Raw genomic sequence first — 25,616 nt, forward strand, 5'->3', positions numbered from 1 at the left:
TTATTCGAAATTATGTAATATAAATTAGTTTACTTAACTGACGTTTTTTAAAGTTTAAAGTTGTGTGAAGTCTATCAATTTGCTTTTGGCCAGCGCGGTATACAATGGTCTAGTCCTTCTCACTTTGAGAAGAGACCAGTTCCCAGCAGTGGCGCAATGGGTAGTCAACGATGACGACATATTTAAGAAAATCAGAAGAAGGCTGAAATTCGATCGTTTGACCTCCAGATCTAGATAGCATTCAAACAAATAGGCTACTATTAAAGCACATACCTATCGCCCAACTGCTAGTCTGCTCTGAAGTTGTTGCGAGCAGGTGTAGCCATACAATTTGCTATTGTGACGCGATTTATTTCTATATTCAGAGCGGACTAGCAGTTTTACGCGGACTACACATATATTATAGACTTGATTATGAACTCAAACAAAAACCTTCCACGTTACGTTAAAGTGACCATGAAAATTTTATATTGTAACCTGTCTCGAAACATTTGTATCAAGCGATACTGTTTACTTAGGACCGGGTTGCAATCGGCCCTCCAACTTTTATAAAGTCATTGCCATATTTGTAAAGGAATACAAATAGGCTTCAATTGAGAGGTCAGACACATTGAATTATCAAATTTTGCAAAAAAATCTCAGAGGTGTGGGTTCCGAACTAAGGACCCCTAAATTGTGAGGCAGATTTTTAAGCCAGTCCAGGCCATTATTTCATTGCATACTAATCATTTTGTTCATCATTTTTGCTCTAACGATGACGGAAAACATCGTTACGAAAGTTACAACTGAAAGTTTTATAAAAACCGGGCAAGGGAGTTGAGTAGTGTAGAGAGGGTTCCGTACAAATATTACTGTAAAGAAAAACATGGTCTCCCATACATATTGTATGGGAAAACATGTTTACTAACTGCAAATGTAAGATTTTTCACTTAAGACAATGGATATCTTATAGGTTATCATGTATTCTCGTCTTTTTTTGTTGAATGAGTTAATTGTAGAACTATAAAATATATATATATGTCGGAGCAAATACGGCATTCTCCTATTATAAAATGAAATGATTAAACACCTGAGGTAAAACTACCTGCATCTAAAAATAGGAAAGTGCACGTGCGCCGGTCCTATAAAAAGGGCCGTACTGGTGATATCGGGGCAGCCGCGGCCCGTACCTCACAGGAGGTGCCCTTGGGTCAGCCGCAATCCCCACATGACAAGAGGTGGATGGTCAGGACTCCGGCAGTAGCTGGGTCCGCAACCTTCTCTCCCTCTAGCGAAGGGGGACGGTCGAGGGAACCGGAAACGGCGACCAAAGCCATCCCTCCCTTTCAGCCCATAGTCTTCTTGTCCCGGCTGAGCCTTAAACTCGCCTCCAAAACCCGGTGAAGCTGTACAGGTCGCTAGGACCAAACAGTAACTACACAAATCGAAAAAAAAAAGATATCGGGGCATTACTGCTCGAGCTGTGGAACAGTGCGGACCTCCTTACGTCGTTACGCTGCCCGAAGAATATTCGAAGCGCAACATTTCTCTTGTGGGTTTTCTTTCGAAGGGTTGTAACATGAGTCGTCACCAACATTACAACAATTGTGACGTCAGCGGTGCTGACGTCACGCCTTTTAACCTCTTTTACTCCGTTATATACGAAGCAACACAGTTTACTTAGGACTGGTTTTCAAGTGGCCTTTTATAAAGTCATTGTCATATTTGTAAATGAATACAAATTGACTTCAATTGAATGGTTATTATCGGATTTTGCAAAGAATTGTCATAATCAGAGCCCTTGCTTTTGAACTTAGGACCTGCTGATTGAGTGGTCCAATTTTGAGGGTACTATTGAAAACATCGTGAGGAACAGTGGTATTAAAGACGAAGTGGATGAAAAAGCCATAGTCTATTATTAATCTTGGACACACAGTGTTACCATTGTTCTTCCTAAATACGCCTAGCCACTTCAGAAAACTAAGTTGGAACGTCTCCTATGCCTTTCAAAGCATTCAACAAGACTCAATACAATGAATTTTCTTTAAAAAAAAGTTAATGGAAAAGTATCAAGAAATTTAATCCATCTTAAAACCCAATTCCGAAAACTATTAGCAAAGTACGAAAGCTAAGTACGAAATAAACGCTTGCCATTTTAATCAATCACCATTAAAAATAAATTAAAACCTCAATATCTCTTACAAAAACTATTTAAGGAACGATAGAAATGCTGAAATGGAATGGACACTGTTAGAGAGTTGACACACTAACCGACACGATATCTGTACCCTTACCATGAGTTTTCAAAACATCCCACAATTTTACGTTACGTTTACTCAATCCATTATTCTGTTCCGTTTACTTCAGTAGACTGAGTAAACGTAGCTTAAGTCTTTTTGTCTGCCTCACATGGTCGCAAAAAAGAGAGACAAAACATAAATCGCCATTTTGTCAATTTAGACATTTAATGTTACGTTACTGATACTATAGTTCTGATACAATACGCTAGGGGCGCTGATTGGAATTTGTATGTAACGTAAACAAATACTAAAACAGTCATATTTGTCAAAACGTAAAATCTCATGCTAAGGGTACTGTAGGGAGAATTTAATATTGACGCTTATGGAAATGGACGGAAATATAGTAGAAATAGCAAATATCGGCAGGATATCTGTTATTATTTTTTATTGAATAATTACTTATTGTTTTATGGTTTCAAGGCAGGTCTGAAAACAAGTGGGATTTTTATTAGTGAGTTTTAAATGACAGTGAATATTTAGAGTATTGCATTCTTATCATAACTAGATTGATACGAAGCTGTTGTCATAAAAAGCAAGGAAATAATGTGGTTAACATGGTAATTATAATCACAAGGTATAACAAGGTTTTTTCAATATAATTTTATTCCTAGCCATTCCAAATCATAGTAACAGTCACTTTACCAATCTGAGACGCAGTTTTCGAGTATAAACCTCTGTTAAGCTGTATCCAAATTATTATCTTCAACTTCTTCACTGAATGTTTATGTTATCTCCCTTGATGTGTCCATAGCATCCACAATAGCATTTTAGAGTAAAGCTTTGACTTATACGATACCGGATCGATACGCGCCGATATCGGACCGGATAATGTGGAAGCGCCTTAAGTTGTCGATATTGTTTTCCCGCTCTTGACAGTTGTGATTGGAAAAGTTTAATCATTTCTTTCGTTCGATCCTTAGTCGCTTGTTCCATTCAATTGGAACATCAAAACGATAATGAAACGATTTTCCTTGCAACTGAATTGTAACTTGTAGAACCTTTTTATTTGCAACTGTACCCTTACCATTAATTTTTACGTTCCAACAAATATGACTGTTTTGGTATTTGTTTACGTATTGGCCCATACACTTTCAAAGTTCTGACACAATCCGCTAGGGGCACTGATTGGAAAATGATGGGCAAATACGTAAACAAATACCATAACAGTCATATTTGTCAAAACATAAAAACTCATGGTAAGGGTACTGAATTGTGACTTGAAGAGAACCCTGTTGTTCGATTGCGAAGAAATCACTGCTATGTATATTTCTGCCTAATAACAGCAGTGATAAGCGCAGTGTTTCGCTTTGAAGGATGTGGTAGAGGATACATTTTTATTCGAGGTGCTTAACTTAACTCTCAGGGGCTAACGCAGCTGTTGCTAACCTTTGGTGGGAATGTAAGTTGATTTATGTTTGATTACAGATGACTAGGCAAATACGAGAACAGAAACAATCTAGGCTAGAAAAATGAATATAAAATCATTTCAATGTCATTCCGGGATCGAACTCAAATCTTACCTGTCAGATTATATGACAGAAAATTATAAAGAGTTATGGTTGAATAGCTACTTTAATCGTTGTAATAACGTTATTTATATTTAGTTTTCCTTTTATTGTTTCTCGTATGTATCTTTTTATGATACAAGTGCCTTATAATACATCTCTGTATTTATAGATGTGACTATACTGTCACGGGAAAAAAAATGAAAAACTAAATTGAAGACATTTAGTTTTTAGATCCTTTAACATTTTAGTTCAAATTACAAGATTTCTCTAAGAATGGATTAAAATAATAACGATGTTAAGCGGGCTTCGATCACTGAGTTCTTATAAGTGATCGAAGTAAGCGGGGCACAAAACTGTCATGCATTCGCTGTAATTTTATTCGCCATACTAACATAGTAAAAAACATTTTATAATGTATTCATTTATTATTTTTAAACAACTCACCATACTTCATACTTACAAACTATAAAATCAAAGAAAATGGGGTTTTCAGTCATTTCATGTCATATATAATATATTTTATAGATAACATCACAAATTGTAATATATTATAAATGAAATAAATAATATACATACAAAAACACTTGAATTTTGAAGGTGGTAGAACCCTCTGAGGTTCGACTCCGGCGGCACCACCGCCACACCTATTTCGGCCTCATAACAGTAGTGTTATACTTCTTATGCTGACTGACTGTACGTACTCATTTAAATATTTTCTCTATAATATACGAACATGTTAAAAAGTATTTAAATTAAACAGTGCTTTTGTTAATTTATTTTTATGATTACTTTTTATCTATATACGTGTACAACTGTACATACATAATAATAATAAAAAACCATCATCAAAAGAATGACCAAAAGGATCATCGTACCATTTTTCAAAGCGTCATTTAACTAAATATAGTTTTACACGGTCGTATAGCTATTTATGAAGTTAAGTTTGCCAAAAATAGACAAGGTTATAAAAGGTAACATTAACAAGGCCTTAGACACGAGAATGCTAGGACAAAAAATATATAATGTTGTAAGTGTTATGCTAAAAACCGGTGTAACTAGTTCTCTTGTTAAAATACGAGTGAAAGAAATTATTGCGTGTTTTTATTTGAAACCGTTAGAACTTCGGAACTAAGAATTAATAATATAATTGTTTAGTATTGTTATTATTTCCTGAAGTGTAAATAAATAATATTCTATCTATATATCTATTGTATAGGTAGATAGAGACGCTGCTGCTAATCCTAGCCTTATGCTATGCCCATATTGCCCATCTTAGGTAAATAGATGACCTAGATATTCTACATTCATATCCTAGTTAATACTACTGAAATTACATGCGATACAGCAAAAAATATTATCACTTTAAAAGCTCACACAATTTATTATAATTGTGCGAGAGAGAAGTATACTGAAAGTGTTTCATATTGAAATTTAAATGTACCGTCTCCTTGACCTACAGACTTTTTGTAAACAATAAATGACCATGTATTTTACTAAATGGTCCCAGTCATACTCTTACGCAAAGAATTGTGTAAAAAACTATTCATAATAGGATTAGATACATTTTTTTTTTATTTAAACTTTTTTTTTTCTTAACGAGGGGGAAACCTTCATAAGGTACCCGACGACGTAGGACCGACGCCGGGTTATGTGGGATTTTACCGCACTAAAACCCCCCCCGGTGGTCGTCCTCAGCGCTTGTTGGAGAACTCCGGGATCTCCGACGGAACGCAACCGGAGTAGGATTAGATACATACCTAGGGTCAGGCACAAATTCCTCGCTACTTCGACTTCGAAGCTAAAATATCTCATATAAAATTATTTAACTCTTTAAAATCAGCATTACTTAGTACTGATATTATAATTATGATTCACCATATTATTGCTAATAGTTTGTGATACCACCTTTCCAAAGGAGGAGGTCTATTATATTCCGTGTTAGGCTTCGGTACAGTATTATCTTTGGGATCGTCGGAAAACATAAAAACAATAGCATCCTTAATTCCATACTTTACAAATGCTCTGAAGGGGAAGTAAAAAGCAATCAATTTGCCTGCTTGTACCAAGAAGTTGAAAACCACCCGTCCTATGTAAGTATTGTATATGGCTAACATGATTTTGATCTGAGACAAACGGTATCTTGAGCGGAAGGTCAATTGTCTGTAACCAGGAGTTGTTTCAATGGTGTCGAAGTCACGGAGGTATAGCAAACGCGGTGGACGTTTTGGTAGACCGTCAACAGCACTCTTGGGAATTAAACTGGCCGTGTCTACTCCTGAAATAAGAATGGTAATTAATCAAATTTTCTGTATTGTGAACAAGACTTACACATAAAGATGTAGACATTTCTATCTCTACAAACCACATCTTAATTAAAACAATAAATACATTTGCCTAACACTAAAACCATAAAACATGCATGGTAGTTTTAAACCAAACCATTCAGCATTAACATGCTGTATATTGAACTTTAATTTTATATCTACTTGCTACTTAAAATCTGTTATTTATAAATTTTAATTACTTACTAGATTAACATTTAAATCGTCTACTACAGAAATGTTATCGTTCAATATTATTATCATTTTTATTGCATTACCAAAGTATTTACCAGTATCTTCAGATTTCCCTTTCAAGTGATCTCTGAGCTTCTCCTGAAACGCAACTCTCTCCTCCTCAGTATACATATATCCAGGTACTTCCACCAAGTATCTAGTTGCAAAGAGAGCAGCGCCAGGATCCAGAAAAGAGTTGACAATGTTAAGCCCGTGAAGCAGAACAAAGGTAGTGTGCTCGAAGTATTCAGGGACATTCTCCAGACACGGCAAAAATACCCTTTCTTGTATGATTTGACATACTTCTCGCGTTTCATCTATATTCCGCCGGCATATGTTATATCTGGAAATATTAAGTGCATTGGGGTTAATCCCCTACCATAGAAACTTGGCTTTTAGTCTACAGTTACTATATACCGTACCCATGAGATGTGCGTTTGCGCGATGGGAATCGTAAATGGGAGTGATGGAACAGAATGGAAGAAAAGAAATCCCAAAATTATTTCCTATTAAATTATTATTTCAAGAAAGATGCAAAAGAAGACTTCATCAAATCCGATAATTTGATGATTTTGAAATATCACTGGCAATAGTTACTATTACATCTGGTAATCAGGCTGCATAATTTATAACATAATAGTGAGGGTTTGTTTCATCACGGTAATTACCTATTTAAACTACAAACCTATCCTTTAACCCGATCATGTGGGCTATAGTTTTCCAGAACATGTTATAGCCTTCCCAATCGCCACTCTTGGTCTGTCTTATGTAGAAATGGTCAGGTTTGAGTACGGAGAATCCCATAAAACCGAATAGAGTTAGCGCCAGGTCTCGCTGGGAAACCATCCCGTGGCCAGCCAAGGTCGCAGCTGTCCCAGCGCGGAGATGCCGGCTTCGCACCGTGAAAAGAGATTTCCAAGCTCTATGTAACAAAAAAATATATATGAAGGACATTTGCTAAATATTGTGCAAAAAGATATAATGGCTTCAAGGTGGATTTGGTGTTGCTTACATAAACTTCATTAATGAGTTAATGATTAACATATAAGAGTTAATTAGCATTTACTTTAATGCATTGTTTCTGAAGAATGCATATCGAGCAATGAGCCACATTTTTGTAATAAACTTATTAGGAACCTTTCAAATTTAGTTTATAGCGGCATCGCTACATCACCTATTTACCTTCTTATAACATTTTTTAATATGCTGTGATCTGGCTTGAAAGATATAGTATGGCAAAAGCACACGAGGTGTTTCAATTTTATCCACTGAAGTTGTAACGCGCCTGTGTTCGTTTTCATGTAGGACTTTGATTCGATCTATCATTTGTAACTCATGTCCATGGGCATCAGTAGGTAAACTGCTCATTTACTACTACTTATTAGGTAAACTGTTACGTTATTTGGCATATGAACTTCATAAGTTACTTACAATGTACCAGGCTTCAATTCATTATGAAACCAAGTGTCCACGTGCTTCAACGTCGATATGTAGCGCTTGTAAGCGGTGTATATCGAGTTTGACCGCCGAGTTCCGACCAGGACCTTCAGGATTGACGGCACCGCTAACACTGAGACCACACCCATCACCATACTGACGCCGAACCCTAAAGCAAAATCGCGGTAGAAACGACGGCCGCTGTGAACAAAGTAGCAAATGGTATCACACCTGGTAGCAGTCCACCTGATGGTAAGAGGCTACTGCCGCCCATGGACATCTGTAATCAACCCCAGATAGGATTAGATATTCCTACCTGAGGTCGGCCACAGATGCGCCGCTACCCCTGAGGACTAAGCTGGAACGCCTCGGAAAAGTCTGTCTACCTTACCACACCCTTCAAACCGGAACACAGCAGCGCCTAACACTGCTGTTATTAGGTAGAAATAGGTGTGGCGGTGGTGCCGGCGGAGTCGAACCACAAAGGGTTCTACCACCTTCAAATGTTTATTTTTATGGTTCCGTACCCAAAGGGTAAAAACGGAACCCTATTACTAAGACTTCGCTGTCTGTTCATCTGTCAGTCTGTCCGTCTGTTACAGGGCTCTATGTCTGGAACTGTAATAGTTAGGCACTTGAAATTTTTACAGAGGATGCATAATGGTGGCCGCAAAAATAAAATAAAGTGGAATATTAAAATATGATTTTATAAAAATAAGTAATGAACATATGAACTTGCATATGGGGGCTTCCCCCATGTCCGAGGTCGACTCGTACTTGGCGAATTATTTCTTGTTAGGTCGTATGTATGTGAGAGTCAAACTAAATTTTAAACCAGTTAGCCCTCAACAAGTTAACCCTAACTGATTGAGCTAAAATTGTATAGCGTTTTGTTTTCGATAAACGATTCGATCTATTAGTGACGTCATTCTATATTCAACGTATCGGATACCCCATTATGGGTACACCCATATGACAATGTATCTAATGAAAGGGTTTTCTGAGAAGAACAAAATTACTTTCCTAAAAATATATTTTTAAACGACCCGCGTGGCGGAGCGGCCACCATACCGGTCTGACGCGCAAAGGGTCCTGGGTTCGATCCCCGGCCAGACAGATATCTAAATGATGAATTTAGATTTCTATTTCTGGGTCTGGGTGTTTGTGTATTTGTCTATGTGTGTGTCCATGGCACCCACGACACAGGGAATCCTAGTGTGGGCCTGTGAGTGTAGAAAGCGTTTATTTATTTATTATTTAAATATGACTATTTTTATAATAAATACACACAAATTAGTGATAGGTATGCTATTTAGTTCTCATAATGATAATTTGGAATGTATTAACATTTCAATAGCTTCAACGCTACCACGTTGAAATTATAAACAGTCATTATTTATTCATTTTGTCTATCCGCCTCATAGATTAGTAAAGATACTTCGCCGCCTTGAAATTAAATGAAGCCACAAACGGCTTATTTTAGTAAGTTCTTTTTTTGAATCCTTGACAAATAAAAACATTTTTAGAGAAAATTTACGAATAAATAATTAATTTACGTAATAATTACGTGATTTAAGTAGTAATTAAATAATTATTTCAAATATTTTAGGGACATTTTAGCACGAAGACGTGGCAAAACTTTTTACGCAACTATTTCAATTCTCAAAACTGGGTACAATTTCTTGTTAGGAGTGAGTAATCTTTACTAATCTATGATCCGCCTAAACCGGGTCAAATTGAGCAAATATCAAAGGGAAGTTCACAAAAAGATAATGGCCTTATAAAAGAAAATAAAGGCGCTGACAGAAGCGCGAAATGTAGTTTTATTTTAGTTTTATCTACTACTGACGGCCACAATCGCCGACATTATACATTATACAGTGACCGACATTATATAATCGACGGTGAGAGCTCGTGGTAATTGGTGACTTTCGGCGATGGTCTGCCACAGATGCAGTTCCCCTGACATTAAGTTGGAAGGCCAGGAAAAGTATGTCTTCTTTACCACACCCATCACACCCAAATAAAGCAGCGCTTAACGCTGCTAATAAGGTAGGTGTCGCTGGTCACCAGAGGATGTGGCGAGCTTGAGCTCCGGTTGCGATCCCTGGAGATCTCGGAGTCTTCAACGCAGCGATGAGGATGGCCACGGGGGGGGTTTTAGTGCGGTAAGGATCCATACCCCGTGTCGCTTCCACGGCATAAGGGTACCTTTTGAAGATTTCCCCCTCGTACACAAAAAAAAAAGGTGTCGCTGGTGCCGCCGGAGTCGAACCACAAAAGGTTTTACCACCTTCATACTTAGTTATACTTAATGCTTACTTGTTATATTGCTCTTCATCAAACCATGCTGGTAGCTGCATCTCTAGTTCCAAGTCATCAGCTTTGACGTCATCACAGGGTTGCATATGTGCCTCGTTCAGCAAACCGTCCACAAATTCATTTACTGTAATAAAATGTGCAAAAAATTACTGAAATGGAAACAAATTGACACATAGAGAGACAATTTGAGAATGTTCGCTTTCCCTTTTGGTTCGGTTCTGGAGGCACTATCGTCACACATTCTTCTGCTAATAACAGTGTTAAGAGCTGCTGTATTGTGGTTTGACGGGAGACAAACTTTTTCGACGCATTCCAACTTAGTCCTCAGGGGTAGCGGCGCATCTGTTGCCGACCTCAGGTAGGAATATCTAATCCTATCTAGGGTTGATTGCAGATGTCCATTAGCGGCAGGTGCCATTTACCAGGTGGACTACATGCTCGTCTGCTACTCCTATTATAAAAAAATAATAATGGGCTGAATAATTTAATGAATTCTATACTTTAGTTATTAAACTTAATTTATTACTTCTGTTATTGGGCAGAAATAGTTATAGCGGTGGTACCTCCAAAATGGAACCCCAAAGATCTATATCACTTTCAAAACGTATATTATTAAAACTATGTGGATATAAAAATATATTAAAAATGTTAAAAAAATCAAATTTCAAAAACTTACCTGTTAAATCCATTTTGTATCAAGGATGCAATATTGTAGTAAATTTCGATTAGGTTTTCATTAACCAACTTTGTATCTTACAGTCGTAAATCCAAAAAATCTAGCACAAAAAATTAGGTACAAACCGACCGCCTCACACAGTATGCTTTATTTAACTGAAATAAATTCGCAATCGTTATTTCACGTATGCGAATTTAAGGCTCTGTTCATAATTTTAATTATGTGAGAGTTCTTTATGTAAAAGAATAGTGCCAAAAAGTAGAAACGCGGTCTCTTAATCGGAGCTCCGAGTTTCGAAATCAGGCTGTGATTTTTCTAAATTATGTGCGAAGAAAAACTAGGATGGGAAAGAAAAACGTTGTGAAGAAACGCATACGCCTGAGAGTTCCTTAAAAATATGTTTTGGAAGATGTGTTAAATCTACTTTTGCACTTGGTCAGCATTGTGGACTCACTTTGTGTGGGGACTCGTACCCAGCACTAGGACAGTAATGGATTGAGGAGAAGCCGTTTATGTAGGTTGAAGGTGGTAGAACCCTTCGTGGTTCTACTCTGGTGGCACCACCGCCACACCTATTTCTGCCTAATAACAGCAGTGATAGACATTGCTGTGTTCCGTTTGACGGGTGTAGTAAGGGAGACATACTTTTCCGAGGCGTTCAAGCTTAGTCCTCAGGGGTAGCGGCGCATCTGTGGCCGACCTCAGGTAGGAATATCTATTCCTATCTTGGGTTGATTACAGATGTCTATGGGCGGCAGTAGCCACTAACTATCAGGTGGACTGCATGCCCGTCTGCTACTCCTATAAAATTAAAAAAAATAGTGATGTAAAAATATAAATATAAATATATAAAAAATAATATTGTAAAAATAGTGTTCTGCATCAACGTGTTTTATAATTCTCAAACATGAACTTAATTATAGTAAATAGGTAAGTGTTAAAACGGAAATAATTTTAATACCTTCGATTTGCATAACTTTGTCAAGGAACATTTGAAAATATTGAATTGTATCATTTGTGGTCGATACAAGACACGAGTTGTTGGGGTAAATAGAAGTACGGATCCCTAAAAATAACTATGAGAGCAGTCAATCTACTGACCTTGTTAGGCGATAAGATATTAATTTAGAGTACCGGTTACACTGCTTTTGTACTTAAAGTAGACTTACAACTTAACAAGATAGATTTTGTACAGTCAGCGTCATGTAAATGTTACTGTTATATGAGTGATTGTTACAGATTTCTGTAACGAATGTAGGTTCCTAGACTTGTATTGATCATGTATGCGTATAAAAAAATATTTATCAAATATTTTTACGCTAAAGAGAATAGGCCAAGGAAACTAATGTTACTTTCCATCATCAATACGTTGGGGTAACAGGTTTATCAATCGTAAATTCAATCGCAAGATTTGTCTCTCACTTAATTTATTTAACTTCACGCAAGTTAAATAAATGCTTGTAATAATTAAGACAAAATTGGTCAAGTGCCTATTTATGCTTTGAGTGCATCTAAAATTTTAATAAGTAAACATCTCGACTACAACTAATATATCACACTGACTGTACTTAGTAGTTAGTACGAAGTGGCATTTGAAAGTAAATAAATGGTTTATTTTATTTTACTACACGTGTATGTACTTATATTGAAATAGTGCAAATAGGTGGCTGTTTTAAGGTACGAGTTTACATTGATAGAGAATCTTGTCTTATGTTTTTTACATTTAATGTAGAATTAACAGACGAGCTGCATGGACTGCATGCTCATCTGATGTTAAGAATCTACTGCCGCTTATAGACAGCAATTAACCCAGATTCCCACCTGAAGTCGGCTACAGATGCGCCGCTACTCCTGAAGACTAAGCTTGAACGCCTCGGACAAGTATGTCTCCCTTACCACACCCGTCAAAACGGAACACAGAAGCGCTATCTGCTGTTATTAGGGAAAAATAAGCGTGACGGTGGTGCCGCCGGAGTCGAACCATAGATGGTTCTACCACCTTCAAAAATGTTATAAACAAAACGACAGATTTTATTTTGTTACTTTTGATAAATATAAACTGACTTTTTAGTTTAGAACCCATTTCAAAGTACAAAACACAATCTCGTCTATAAATCAAAGCCCTTTACAGTGTTAAATGTAAATTCAGAACATATTTTGGACGACAGAGTAAAGCCCGTCTAAATATTATTTAAGAGGTTGCAAGATGGTCTGAGTTTCAAGTCACGACGTCTCGTTTACTGGCTCTATGTCTATAGTAATAAGGTCGATATTAAATTATGTGAAGTGTCATCGTCAGTTGCAAAGAATTTTCTGTAGTCAAGTATTATTGTAATGTTTTAATCTGTTTTTAATAACATGATTTAAAGTACTTTAATAGTACCTAAGTAATATTGTAAGTGCAGATAAGCATTAAACTTAGTTGGATAGAAATTGGATTCGCGAAAATAATGACGCTATTTTGACGTGATAACGTCTTATAAATTGATAATCACCAGTAAAATTGATATGACTGTAACTAATTATTTGTGATTATATTTAAACAAATTGTTTTTATTCAATTAACTCCTTTTTTGTATTACAAAAAATAATGATTATGACGTTATCACGTAAATCTATCGTCCGTAAACCGACTTTACAGACAACCAATTTGTTTTTTTTTATTGGAGAATAGGTCACAAAGAATCACAAGGGGTTCTGCCACCTTCAGGTATTTTTCCAAAATGGTATGCACATTGCACGCTCATTTGCTATTTCAAGAAAGAACCTAAACCCTATAAGGAGGTAAGCTTAGCTTAATATAAACTAAAGCACTAATAACAATCTAAAAGATTTGATATTGCAGCCACTGATAACAATATCAGAACAATAAGATCGTCCTTATCAAAGCAAAGCAATCTACACAAAAGCTCTCCAGATCGCGATACAATAAGCTCGCAACAACGTGGCTTATCTCTGGACACTTCAACAAACACTTAGAAGCACATCGATTGGATTATAGTGACTTGGAGGTTCAATAGAACGCGTTATGGTAAGTTTTTGTAATGGTCTTATTTTGTAAATAATGATTTGTGAATGGGGCACTAAACTTGAACATAACCACACATTATTGTAGACTTAGTTTGTCTACCGTAATATGTCAGAAATAAATTAAAATATGATCAAAAATAAGATGAGTAAAACAAACAGCACCAAATACAGAAATATTAATAATTATGTAACTTACTAGTAGAATACTATGATTAAGAAAGTATTATTGAGCTGATAGCTGCTCTGATGATATACCCAGATGGAGATAGCAACACGCGAATTAAACCTTTTTTTTTGTTGACGAGGGGGAAACCTTCAAAAGGTACCCGACGCCATGGGAGTGACGCCGTGTTATGTGGGATTTTTACCGCACTAAAACCCCCCCGGTGGCCGTCCTCAGCGTTTCGTGGAGAACTCCGGGATCTCCAACGGAACACAACCGGAGTCCTCCTAACGCGATGCCTTTCTATCGGGCTCTGCCCTGGGGGAGCAATTTACGCTCCTCTCACATCCCCTGGTGATTGATTACAGCAACACAAAACCGCTGTCCTTCCCGGGGTCGCTTGCTGGACGGTTTGAGCTCCCACTCTTGCCGCCCGCAACCCTGAAAGCCCCTTTTAGTCGCCTCTTACGACAGGTAGGGGATACCGTAGCTCTATTCTGGTCCCGGTACTACAGGGACACGCAAATTAAACCTAAGAAGATAACCTAACTAGTAATTATTATGGAAATAAAAACACAAATTACTTAAAAATAATTAACAGAAATGGGAATGATTGTTACTCCCACAAATTAGACGAATCCAACGATACCTCGTGCGTTAAAATCTGTTTAGTGGATTGGTTTGTAGGGCGTTCCAAAGAGTAACACATACAACATAGATAGTACATAATTATCCTTACTAATATTATAAATGCGAAAGTAACTCTGTCTGTCTGTCTGTCTGTCTGCCTGGTTGTCTCTTCTTCACGCCCAAACCACTGAACCGATTTTAATGAAATTTTGTACAAAGATATCCTGAGACCCGAGAAAGGACATAGGATAGTTTTTATCTCGGAATCACACGGGAACTAGGGATGGCGATCTAAGATCGATTAATCGGTGAATAGATGGTTTAGACCCAAAACATCGATTATTTTAATCGATATTAGTAAGGATTGAATCGTAAACTACGCATTTGATCAAGTGATGATCTTTAGGAAAGTTGAAGGTACGAATTTTCAGTTTTATGTATGTTAGTATGTTATATTATTTTCTTTTAAACGCGGGCGAAGCCGCGGACAAAAACTAATATTACATATGATCGAAAAACTTTTTGAAGGTGGTAGAACCCTTTGTGGTTCGACTCCGACGGCACCACCGCCACACCTATTTCTGCCTTATAACAGCAATGTTAAGAGCTGCTGTGTTCTGGTTTAAATAATGTGGTAAAAGTGACATGCTCTTACGAGGTGATCCAGCTTAGTCCTCAGGGGAAGCGGCGCATCTGTGGCCGACCTCAGGTAAGAATATCTAATCCTATCTAGGGTTGATTACAATGTCTATGGGCGGCAGTAAACACTTATCATCAGGTGGACTGCAAGCTCGTCTGCTACTCCTATATTATAAAAAAAAACATAGTCAGGCAAAAATAGACTAGACAGGCGAAGTGTCAGTATGTTGGAAAAAAAAGTCTAAAAACACGGTCGCTTTAAATTTTCATTCCAATTTCAATATACTCATACTAACTTTATTAAAATTCCCAAATGAGGTCTACATGACACTTATCTCGAAAAGTGTATAACAAAATATTCTTGCCAAATATAAGCGAAAAGTGAAAAAAATAAAGGTTAAGTGTCTTGTATAGGCACCGAACCTCACGTTAAGAGCGTTGTGCGCGAGTGTACCACAAACAACCTTTAGTCAGCGATGTTTACGTGACTGTACCTATACTGTGAATGGGCTGTGTTATTAACGTACAGTGAAACAAAAAATATTGTATTTTTTATTATGTATGAAAATAACATAAAAATAGGTGAAACCAGTTTTCGGTTCTTTTTATTGGCGTGTATGCATTATGCTTAATTTTATAACAGTATGAATACCAGTATTGTATCAAATAATCAGATTAAATGTATGAGGGTAAAATGTTATATAGTGTTCAGGGGAAGCGCTTTGCAACAGTTTTATCATCAGGTTTTTTAATTTTTTTATTATTAGTAATAATATGTTTAGGATTGCGGTTTTTACTTAACATTTAGCATATTTTAATCACTTTCATAAGTAATCACTGGAAACCATGGAAGACACATTAAGCAATAGAAAATAATATTTAAGTTCTATCTGATGTATGCATTGCTATGCCTGAAGCTAGTACGCAAAATAACAAAAGTTCTGAAACATGTATAAAATTTCCCAATACGCAATTATGGTCAGCGATTGTAGCGTAAGCCCTTCTGAAATTCAGAGAGGACACGTGCCCAGCAGTGGGACTGTAATGGGTTGAAAACTGTTTATATGCTGCGTTATATCCCTGAAGTGAAACTGCAGCCAATGCATGTCTATACGATTTCTACATGAGCTTAAAAATGAAAAAAAAAAACATTAATTTTCTATTTTAGTTAAAATATTTTAGTATGCGTTGATCCCTAATATAACTCACGTCTAGTACTATTTATAAGACCCTTATAAGTAATACATTTTATTCGTAAACATTGAACGACTCGTAGTAATCGTAATTTACAGAAATATTACACATGAAACTTGCAAAAGTTTAACGGTAAATTGGAACGCGTTTTACAAAAACTTATTTTTTTGTACATTTAATGATAACGTAGTTAATAAACACGAAGGATAAGTCATCCAATCCTATTTGGAGTTGATTACAGATGTCCATGAGTGCAGGGTCACTGATCAGGCAGACTGCTCGTTTAGTATTTTTTTTAAAGTAAAGCTTGCAGTCCTGATGGTACGAGTAATTAGTTACTGCCGCCCATGGGCATCTGCAAAGTCCATATAACAGGGGTTCTACCGACTACAGAGGCATTACCACTCCTAAGGATCAAGATAATCGCCTAATATGTAAGTCAGCTGAGACGCTAGAAATCGGTGTGACGGTGGTACCTTCCTGTCGTACCATACTGATTCCACCACCTTTCAAGCTTCTACCATTAGTACCAATCGCTTAGCACGTCAGAATTTTATCAAAACTAACTTTGACTTGGTATAACTTTAGTAAAATCAAAATTTCCTATTTCAAGCGCACTGCACTAGTCAAAATTCGTTGAAAGGATATTAAATATTCCGCGCTACGATTTTTCATGCTGTTGCGATTGACGTGCAATTATAAAGTATGTGCTGATGACATTCTAAAATTTAGTTTGTAACCTGTAGTTTGTAGCTCTAAATTGACATTTGGAAGTACAGGGCCGGATTTGCAACTGTGGTGGCCCTGGGACAACAAGGGAGTGCATTTTTTCCCGTCAAGTCAAGTCTTTTAAATTTTTTATGCTATAAATCAAATTATTTCGACAAATAAGTTAGATACACTTAAGTGAAAGACGTATTATCGGTATAAATGACAAATATACTTTTTGCAAAAAAAAAGAACGTAAAAGTTGCTGACTCGTTGTATAGACATTTTTTACTGTTTACTGCCCCGGGGCAGTAGCCTCACATGCTCTCCTCAAAATTCGACCCTGGAGAGTGGCGAGATGGAGTATGTTAGGTTTGCGGCGGAAGAGACCCGTGCTTAACACTGTTTAACTAAAAATAAAACCGATATAAGTATCACTACAAATTGAACAAGTAATTATTATAAAAACCAAAAACCTAATTCACTAAAAAATATTTACCTGAAAATAAAAATAATGCTTACTAAACCGCTTCTTATTTTGAGAGAACAGTGCCCCTCAGTAGGATAATGAGTTGATGATGATTATCTTTCTATGTTCATGAAAGGAGACACGACGAATCACCATTGCCAATATAAATATATTTATATGTTTGTTTGTAGAATAAATTGAGTACAAACAAACATACCGTCTGAGAGTAGACGTAAAGAAATAATAATATGGCGGATTGCTCAAACACAGTAGACTAAACAATACTTAATTCACGCTGTATAAACTCTATGGCGCCCAGCTATACTAGGATGATGTTTATTTGTCACGACTACGACACAAAGAACACTAACGATTCGACGATACAGGTAAGCGCAGAAAATAGTGTAAAAATATTGGGGATATCTGTATGCTAATAGAGTAAAATGGCGAATAGATTCACAACAAAATGTCAAATTGTGTCATATTAAGTGAGTGTATGTTGACATAAATTAATTTTTACAAGACTTTGATGTCTTACGATTATGCAATTGTCATACAATTATGAGAAGGAAAGACATATTTATGTGCGAAAAAAATAAGAAATGAATGCTCTGAAGAATTTACATTAATGAGATACAAGTAATGGATATTTATATGGTACGATGGTAAGGAAGACATACTTATCCGAGGTTTTATAACTTTACCTTCAGGGTTACTAAAGCATCTGGGGCTGATCTCCAAAGCATCTATCTGGGTAGGACTCTTATCTGGGTTTGTGACAGATGTCTGTGGTGTTTGCTCCATGATCTTTTGCTATTTTTGTATCAAAAAAAATAATCGCTAGTCAAACAATAACGAATTTCTTTTTCGAATTGTGTTTCGAATTGTGCGAGTCGTAGTCGTCGGGTGTAAATAACCATAGAAAGCGTAGAATTCATGCAATAACTTCGTTACGACATTAAACAGTTATAAAAACACTATTCTCTTTCTTTAGTTTTCATTAACATTGTACTGTAAGAGTGTTTGCTAAATGTAAAACTTAACGTTAAAAATATACTCTGTAAAATTATATGTTTTAAATGTTCAACAACATGAAAATTGAATGTAGCTGACAGAACTCCTCTTACTACTGCGATGGCACTTCCACATATTTCTGTTTTGTAATAGCAATGTAGATTGATGTCTTTTGGTTTGAAGAGTCAGAAGGATCTGAAAGTGGATCTACGTCGTGGATTTACTTCATGGCTTGTTTCTGGAAATACCATAGCTGTTCTATTTTTGCCTTGCATCAAAGAACCAGTGCTGAGCGCTGCTAAGTGTTGTAGTTCTGATTTCTAGGATGTGACAAGAAAGACACAGTTATTCGATGTATTCCTAATTAGTCCTTAACGGTGACCAAAGCTATCGCTCCCTTCCAGCCCATAGTCTCATTTTACCGGCTGAGTCTTGAGCCAACAAAACCCGATGATGCTGGAAAGGCAGCTTGGCCAACATTCACTACACATTTGAAAAAAAAACTTAGTCTTCAGCAGTAGTAACTTATTTGTGGCTAACCTCAGGTATACTTTAATCTTATCTGGGATTGATATCAGATGTCCATAGGCAGTAGTCATTCACCATGATGGATGCATGATTATGTTACGTCAATATTATAACCGAAATTCTATTTTATATATCTAAAAAAGTAAGATAAAATAGTGTCAATTTTCACGATTCCGAACAATAGAAGAAATTCTATTTCCCTCCCACGTGAGAACACGTCGATTTATCTCAAATCGTGACACACAGATCTGCAAGTACATTTGCAGGGGAGCGTGAATTAAACTTTGCGCGGAGTCAGCTGTGGGGAATTTATGAGCTCTTAAAGAATGTGGGGAAATTGTTGGATATGCAAAACGATCTATTAGGAATAGATGTTTGAAATCTACATATAGTACGTATAAATTTAATTTTAGGATTTTTAAGAGGTTGTCCAAAAATTGGCGTTGGCGATTGGCGAAAAAAAGTTAACTAGCAATTTGACGACCCGCGTGGCGGAACAGTTTTCGTATCCGGCCAGACAGACATCTGAATGCTGAATTTGGATATCTGTTCTGGGTTTGGGTTATTATGTCTTTGTGTGTGACACCCACGGCACGGGGTACCCTAGTGTGGGTGGTGTGTGTTTGGCAAAGGGAGATCTCCCGCCGAGCTAGGTGATCGTGCCCGGGGAGCAGCCGTGTTCCGACAGTCTCAGTTCGGAGCTTGTATACAGGGTGAATTTTTCAAACGGGCCTTCAGGGCCAAATCCGAAACTATAAGGATTAGCGAAATATGCTGTAAGGAGTTACGAGGCCGATTTTGATAAAAACTAAAACTGCATCATTAGTTTTTTTAAAATATCTTTTTCCTTAGCCGGGAATCGAACGAGTTCATTTTGAAAAAAAATACACCTCTATATTATTCCACCATCTGATAGTGTCGCTTATAAGGATCAAATTCTGGGAAGTAATGTTATGTGACAAATTAAAGGAAAAGGAAAATTTTGAATAAAATACATATTTTTCCATACATTGTCATACTACTCCTTAAGGATTATACATAACAAATGATTTATGTATAATTCTTTAGAAACATACGTAAGTCATACCATTGAAGAATTCGTTGGTTAATCAACTAATTATTCGATGTTATAACCGTGATATACGGCTTAGTATGAGAAAGTAATAATTTGGCAAGTAAATTACCGCCGTTTTTAGGATTTATTTTTTAATAAAAATAGATAAGTGATTAAATAGTAAATTGTTATTGTTTGTTGTTTATAACTACGTTTCAACAGTAAATATGATTTTCTATATCTCTTTGTTTAGTTATCACTCGGATTTGACTCGAAAAAGACATTCTCGCAAATTGGCAATTTTACATCTGTATTAAACGAAACTCCGCCCATAGCAAGTTAAATCTATTATAATGGTCCTAAAAGTAACCTTAATTAAGTCGGACATAAATACATAACTTCTTGAAGAACAATGCGACCATTTCGAATAATTTGAAACATTGAGCCAAAAAAATGTTAATACGCGAAATGTTTAAATTGATGAATGGCGGGAACTTAACAGCCAAATTAATATGAAAAAATTTGTATTTTCTTAAAATTGAGGCTTTTCCTTTAGTTTGTCATTTATCATTACTTCCCAGATTTTGATCCTTATAAGCAACACTATCAGATAGTGGAATAATATAGAGGGTGTATTTTTTTTTTCAAAATGAACTCGTTCGATTCCCGGCTAGGGAAAAAGTTATTTTAAAAAAGTAAGGATGCTGTTTTCGTTTTTATCAAAATCGGCCTCGTAACTCCTTTCAGCATTTTTCGCTAAACCTTATAGTTTCGGATTTGGCCCTGAAGGCCCGTTTTAAAAATTCACCCTGTATATGCTTAATGTTTAGAAAACTTCGATAGCGTGATTCAGCAACGCTATCTCTTGATGAGTAGCGGAAAGTCGCTACAAGTGTCTTAAAAAAAAACTAAACAGGTGTAGATTTTTTTCTCATTCTATACTGAGGGGTCGGAGTAAAGAGTATCAGTCGTTTATCAGTGAAAATAAAAAAATCTGTTTTATTTATTACCCGGAAGCTAGAGGGTCCGGTAGTAGCGCCACCGTCAAATACGAAGACGACGAAATAAAGAAGAAGACGAAATAAACTAACTTACTTACCAACAACACCAACATTATTGCAGCTCGATTTCTAGGTATTGATAAAGTTACCCGTTTGGCATCTTTAGTTTAGAGTTTTGGTCTTCGGACGGCTCTTTGTCGGGAGACTCTTAGGCGGGTAGCTCTTTGGCGCTCGTCTCTTTGATGCTCGGCTCTTTGCAGCACTAATAGAATAGACAAAGCTAGTCAAAGCTAAAGGTTTACTCTAAGCTATTTCAGATTTATGATACCTTATTGGTATTAAAATCTATTAACCAAATATTAAACTGTGTTGCTTATAATTCTTGTAAACGAAATTTATACTGAAAATGTACTTTTTCAATCTATTTGAAAGCATTCATTACATTTTTAGTCCTAATTACCAGAATCATTAGGAAAGGTTTAGGTTTTTTCGTTAAACGTGAGAAAATGAGTTCAATGCCTCTTAAGTTTTTAGATATAAATGTTTCATTTGATCTTGAACATTGACGCTTATTTTCTGGAATAATAATATTGTACTTTTAACCGACTTAAAAAAAGAAGGAGGATTCTCAATTCGACTTTATATAAGTTTTAATATTAAAATATTCTTAAATAAAATAATTACAAATACGTATTGTTATTGAGTAGATTTTTAATTCGTTGATTCGTTGTTTATCTTTTTGAGCAATAATTATTTTGTAACTAATCTCCTATGTAACAGCGTATTTGAAACAAAGATGGGTTAATTACACTTAATGATTTGTAATAGGATAAAGCTGGAGCTTTTCCTCGAAAATCAGCTCTTCAACAAAATATTACCTTACATTACTACTAAGAAATAGGGATTTATTTAATTTAAATGGAAACTATTGAGTTACTTACTCTTAATGTACAAGATAAATTAGACACGTTTATATTTTTCATTACGTGCTTTATTATTTAGCGTACCAAATGAAGTAAAATCCTTTACACATTTTTTTAAACGTCAATGAGTGTTTATTTGTTCGTTGTGAAAATTTGGTGTTTCGTTATGGAGTAGAACTGAAGAAAATAAATAGCATACATCTTAAAGAAAAAAGCTTAACATTGTTTCGAAGGTGGTAGAACCCTTCGTGGTTTGAGCCCGGCGGCACCATCGCCACACCTATTTCTGCCTCATAACAGCAGTGTTAAACGCTGCTGTGTTCTGGTTCTGAAGGGTGTGGTAAGGGAGACATACTTTTCCGAGGCGTTCCAGCTTAGTCCTCAGGAGTAGCGGCGTGTCTGTGGCCGGCCTCAGGTAGTAATATCTTATCCTATCTTTGGTTGACAGATGTCCATGGGCGGCAGTAACCACTTATCATCAGGTGGACTGCATGCTCGTCTGCTACTCCTATATTATAAAAAAAATGTTGTTAATATTTCTACCTATTAAAAATCTATCGATTTTTAGTAGGTGAAAGCTGTAAACATTTATTATTGTAAATATAGTGGTACACTTCATGGTTGAACTCTAGAAGCACCTCCACCACACCTGTCGTTACACCAGTGTTAAACGTTGATATGTTTTAGTTGGAAGGTGTTATAAGGAAAATACTAATCCGCGACGTTCCAACTAAGTCAGGAGTAACAACACATATGTATCTTATGTGGATTTCATAACAGGCGCTATAATTAGGTGGACGTCATGTTTCAAAATTGCTACGTGACATCAAAATGAGGATGCTACATAGCTTATAATCCTTCGAGTTACAAAACTGTTAAAAGACTAACCAATCAAGCATAAGAGCGAGCCTTATCCGAACGAACGTGATAGAACAAAAGCTTATTATTGGGAACGTTTCTAGAGCTTTTGAGTGACAGAGAAAGGAAGCTTCGCGACTTTTAACTGTTTTCATTGACGTCCGTCAAATGGTACCATCAAATTCTATTACTATACAATATTATCTATTACTATACAAGTAATACATATAAATCAAGTGTAATTATGTGTGTACGCGCTAATTTTCAAACTCACTATATAAATTTAAATTCAAACTCTACAAATTGCAACAAAATTTTGGAAATGTGTGTGATTGAATATGGGACCATATTCCCAAAAATACGCGCCACCATACGTGGCGCTGTCAGCAAATTTAAGTTAACTTAATATAAAAATATTTTAATTGGACTTTTCTGACATTTTTTGACAAACCATGTCTAACTTGCACACGTGAATGTGTGTACAACACCTCGTGATTTGTGAAGTGCTGCTGCGGTATGACTTCAAGTGGACAGTAAGGCAAATATAAGGGTTCCAATTTACCTCCTCGTGTAGAAGTGTAATTGTATGTGAGGTGAATTTGAGATATCTATCTGATACAATGGTGTAGTCTGCGTCAAACTGCTAGTCCACTCTAAAGTTGTTGCGAGCAGGTGTAGTCATACAATTTGCTACGGCGACGCGACTCATTTCTATATTCAGAGCGGACTAGCAGTTTTACGGGGACTATACCTGAATACCTGATCGACGTTGTCCAATGGAAACAAACTAGCTGACGTAGCAGAACGTGCAGTGAACGGAATACGTGCCAGGGCGGGTCCCTCCAACCCACTCGAGCACCGACGTGGACCTGCTGGGACTCTTGCTCTGTTTCGACTTTTGACAATAAAAGTTAAAAAACATCAGTACACCATTAAGCAAAGCCTTATGTATACTTTGAAGATGATCGGTCTGTCTTTTTATTTCAGTCTTATAACAGTAGTATAAGCAGTGATAGCCTAGTGGTTCAGAAACTCGGCCCCTCGATCGAGTGGTCCGAGGTTCAAATTCCAGGCACGCACCTCTGACTTTTCAAAAATGTATGTCCGTATTAGAAAAATAAATATCACTTGCTTAAACGGAGAAGGCAAATATCGTGAGGAAACCTGCATACGGGAGAGATTTATAAAAAAAAATCGCAATGGTATGCGAAGTCTATCAACACGCATTTGGCCAGCGCGGTAGACTATGGCGAAATCCTTCTCATTCTGAGAGGAGACCCGTGCCCAGCAGTGGGACAATAATGGGTTAGTGATGAAACTTTATTATAAAATACTATAACAGTAGCATTAAGTGTAGCATTTAATTAATAAAAATGGTTGAAGTAGCAAATGAGCTTGGTTACTTAGTGGTAAGTCACCACTACCACTTATTGATATTTGTAACTCCATATAGAGGCAACAGGGTTTACCTCAAACCAATTCAAATAAAATCGAATCAAATCATTTATTTTGCTTAATATAGGTAAATACCGTTTGTTTTATCCTCAAAATTGTCCTTTATATTCCACCTCTACCACCACCTATGCAAAATTTTAATTAATACTTAATAGTCTTCTTAAAATTATGAGGGTCAAGTCTTTAACGTCAATTTCAGATGCGTTGTCACTCCCGAGGATTAAGGTGGTCGCTTCTTGTTTAAGTCGGTCTTTAAAGGTGGAAAAACCCTCTCGAAACACCGCCACAACAATGTTTTACCTTTTGCAGCAGTATTAAGCGCAGCTGAGCTATCCTTCGTTCTAACTTAGTCCTCAGAAATAGCAACGCATTTGTGGCCAACCTCGGCTACAGATCTACTAACCATCTACTACTACTATGGGCTACTAACCATAAGGTACATTGCATGCTCGTTCTTCTTCTTCTTCATGTGCCTCTTCACTAGGTTGGCCGTTAGTTTCTTGAACCTCTCTCTGTTCATGGCCAGGCGAAAGAGTTGTTTGACAGAGGTGATGCCTGTCCACTCCCTGATGTTTCTCAGCCAATACTTTTTCCGGCGTTCAGCGCGCCTCTTCCCTTCCACCTTGCCCATGCATGCGCGTTGGCCACTTCAATATTATAAAAAAGTTATAAAAGAAAGGTAATATTTTGTAAGTTAATCTGTACAATAATAGATCAATTTAAGTATCCCTCTGAAATAAACCACTAAATCTCAATAAGAAACAATTTGTTTACCAACAAAGCTATAAAACCGTACAAATTGGCTGCAGATTGTCTCAGCGGAGGAATAGTAATAAATCAAACAGTAATATCTGCACTCTCGCGGTTCTTTGATAGTAAAAATAGGAAGTCAACTCAATAAGATACTTCTTTCTTAATAAAACCATTCACTTTCAATTTATCTTTCTAGTTACAAATCTAAGGAAGTTAACACACGGGCGACTGTTCATGCTATTGATCCCCGTCTACAATCTCTGAACGACGACGACAATCGACGATATTCGTCGACGTCCTATTGTCATCAATGGTCGTCGCCTATCGTAACCAACTGACGACAGACCACAGTCGTTGATGGGATGATTGGTGACAGGGGGGGGGGGGGTTTAGTGCGGTAAGAATCCCATATAACTTTGT

General features: G+C 36.6%; 1 protein-coding gene across 1 annotated transcript; it reads right to left on the minus strand.

Moving 5' to 3' along the window:
- Positions 1-1,170: 1,170 nt before the first annotated feature.
- On the minus strand, positions 1,171-10,906 carry LOC140754542 (uncharacterized). The gene is made up of 7 exons (XM_073089582.1): positions 10,778-10,906; positions 10,102-10,225; positions 7,774-7,980; positions 7,028-7,264; positions 6,399-6,685; positions 5,900-6,062; positions 1,171-1,414 (listed from the first exon to the last, which is right to left on the minus strand). The coding sequence occupies exons 1-7, from the start codon at positions 10,788-10,790 to the stop codon at positions 1,171-1,173; spliced, it is 1,275 nt and encodes a 424-aa protein (XP_072945683.1). The 5' UTR covers positions 10,791-10,906.
- Positions 10,907-25,616: the final 14,710 nt, after the last annotated feature.

Source organism: Epargyreus clarus, unplaced genomic scaffold, assembly GCF_041222505.1.
Source record: "Epargyreus clarus isolate Ecla_fem2 unplaced genomic scaffold, WU_Ecla_fem_2.2 ptg000029l, whole genome shotgun sequence".
NCBI classification, from domain to species: Eukaryota; Metazoa; Arthropoda; class Insecta; order Lepidoptera; family Hesperiidae; genus Epargyreus; species Epargyreus clarus.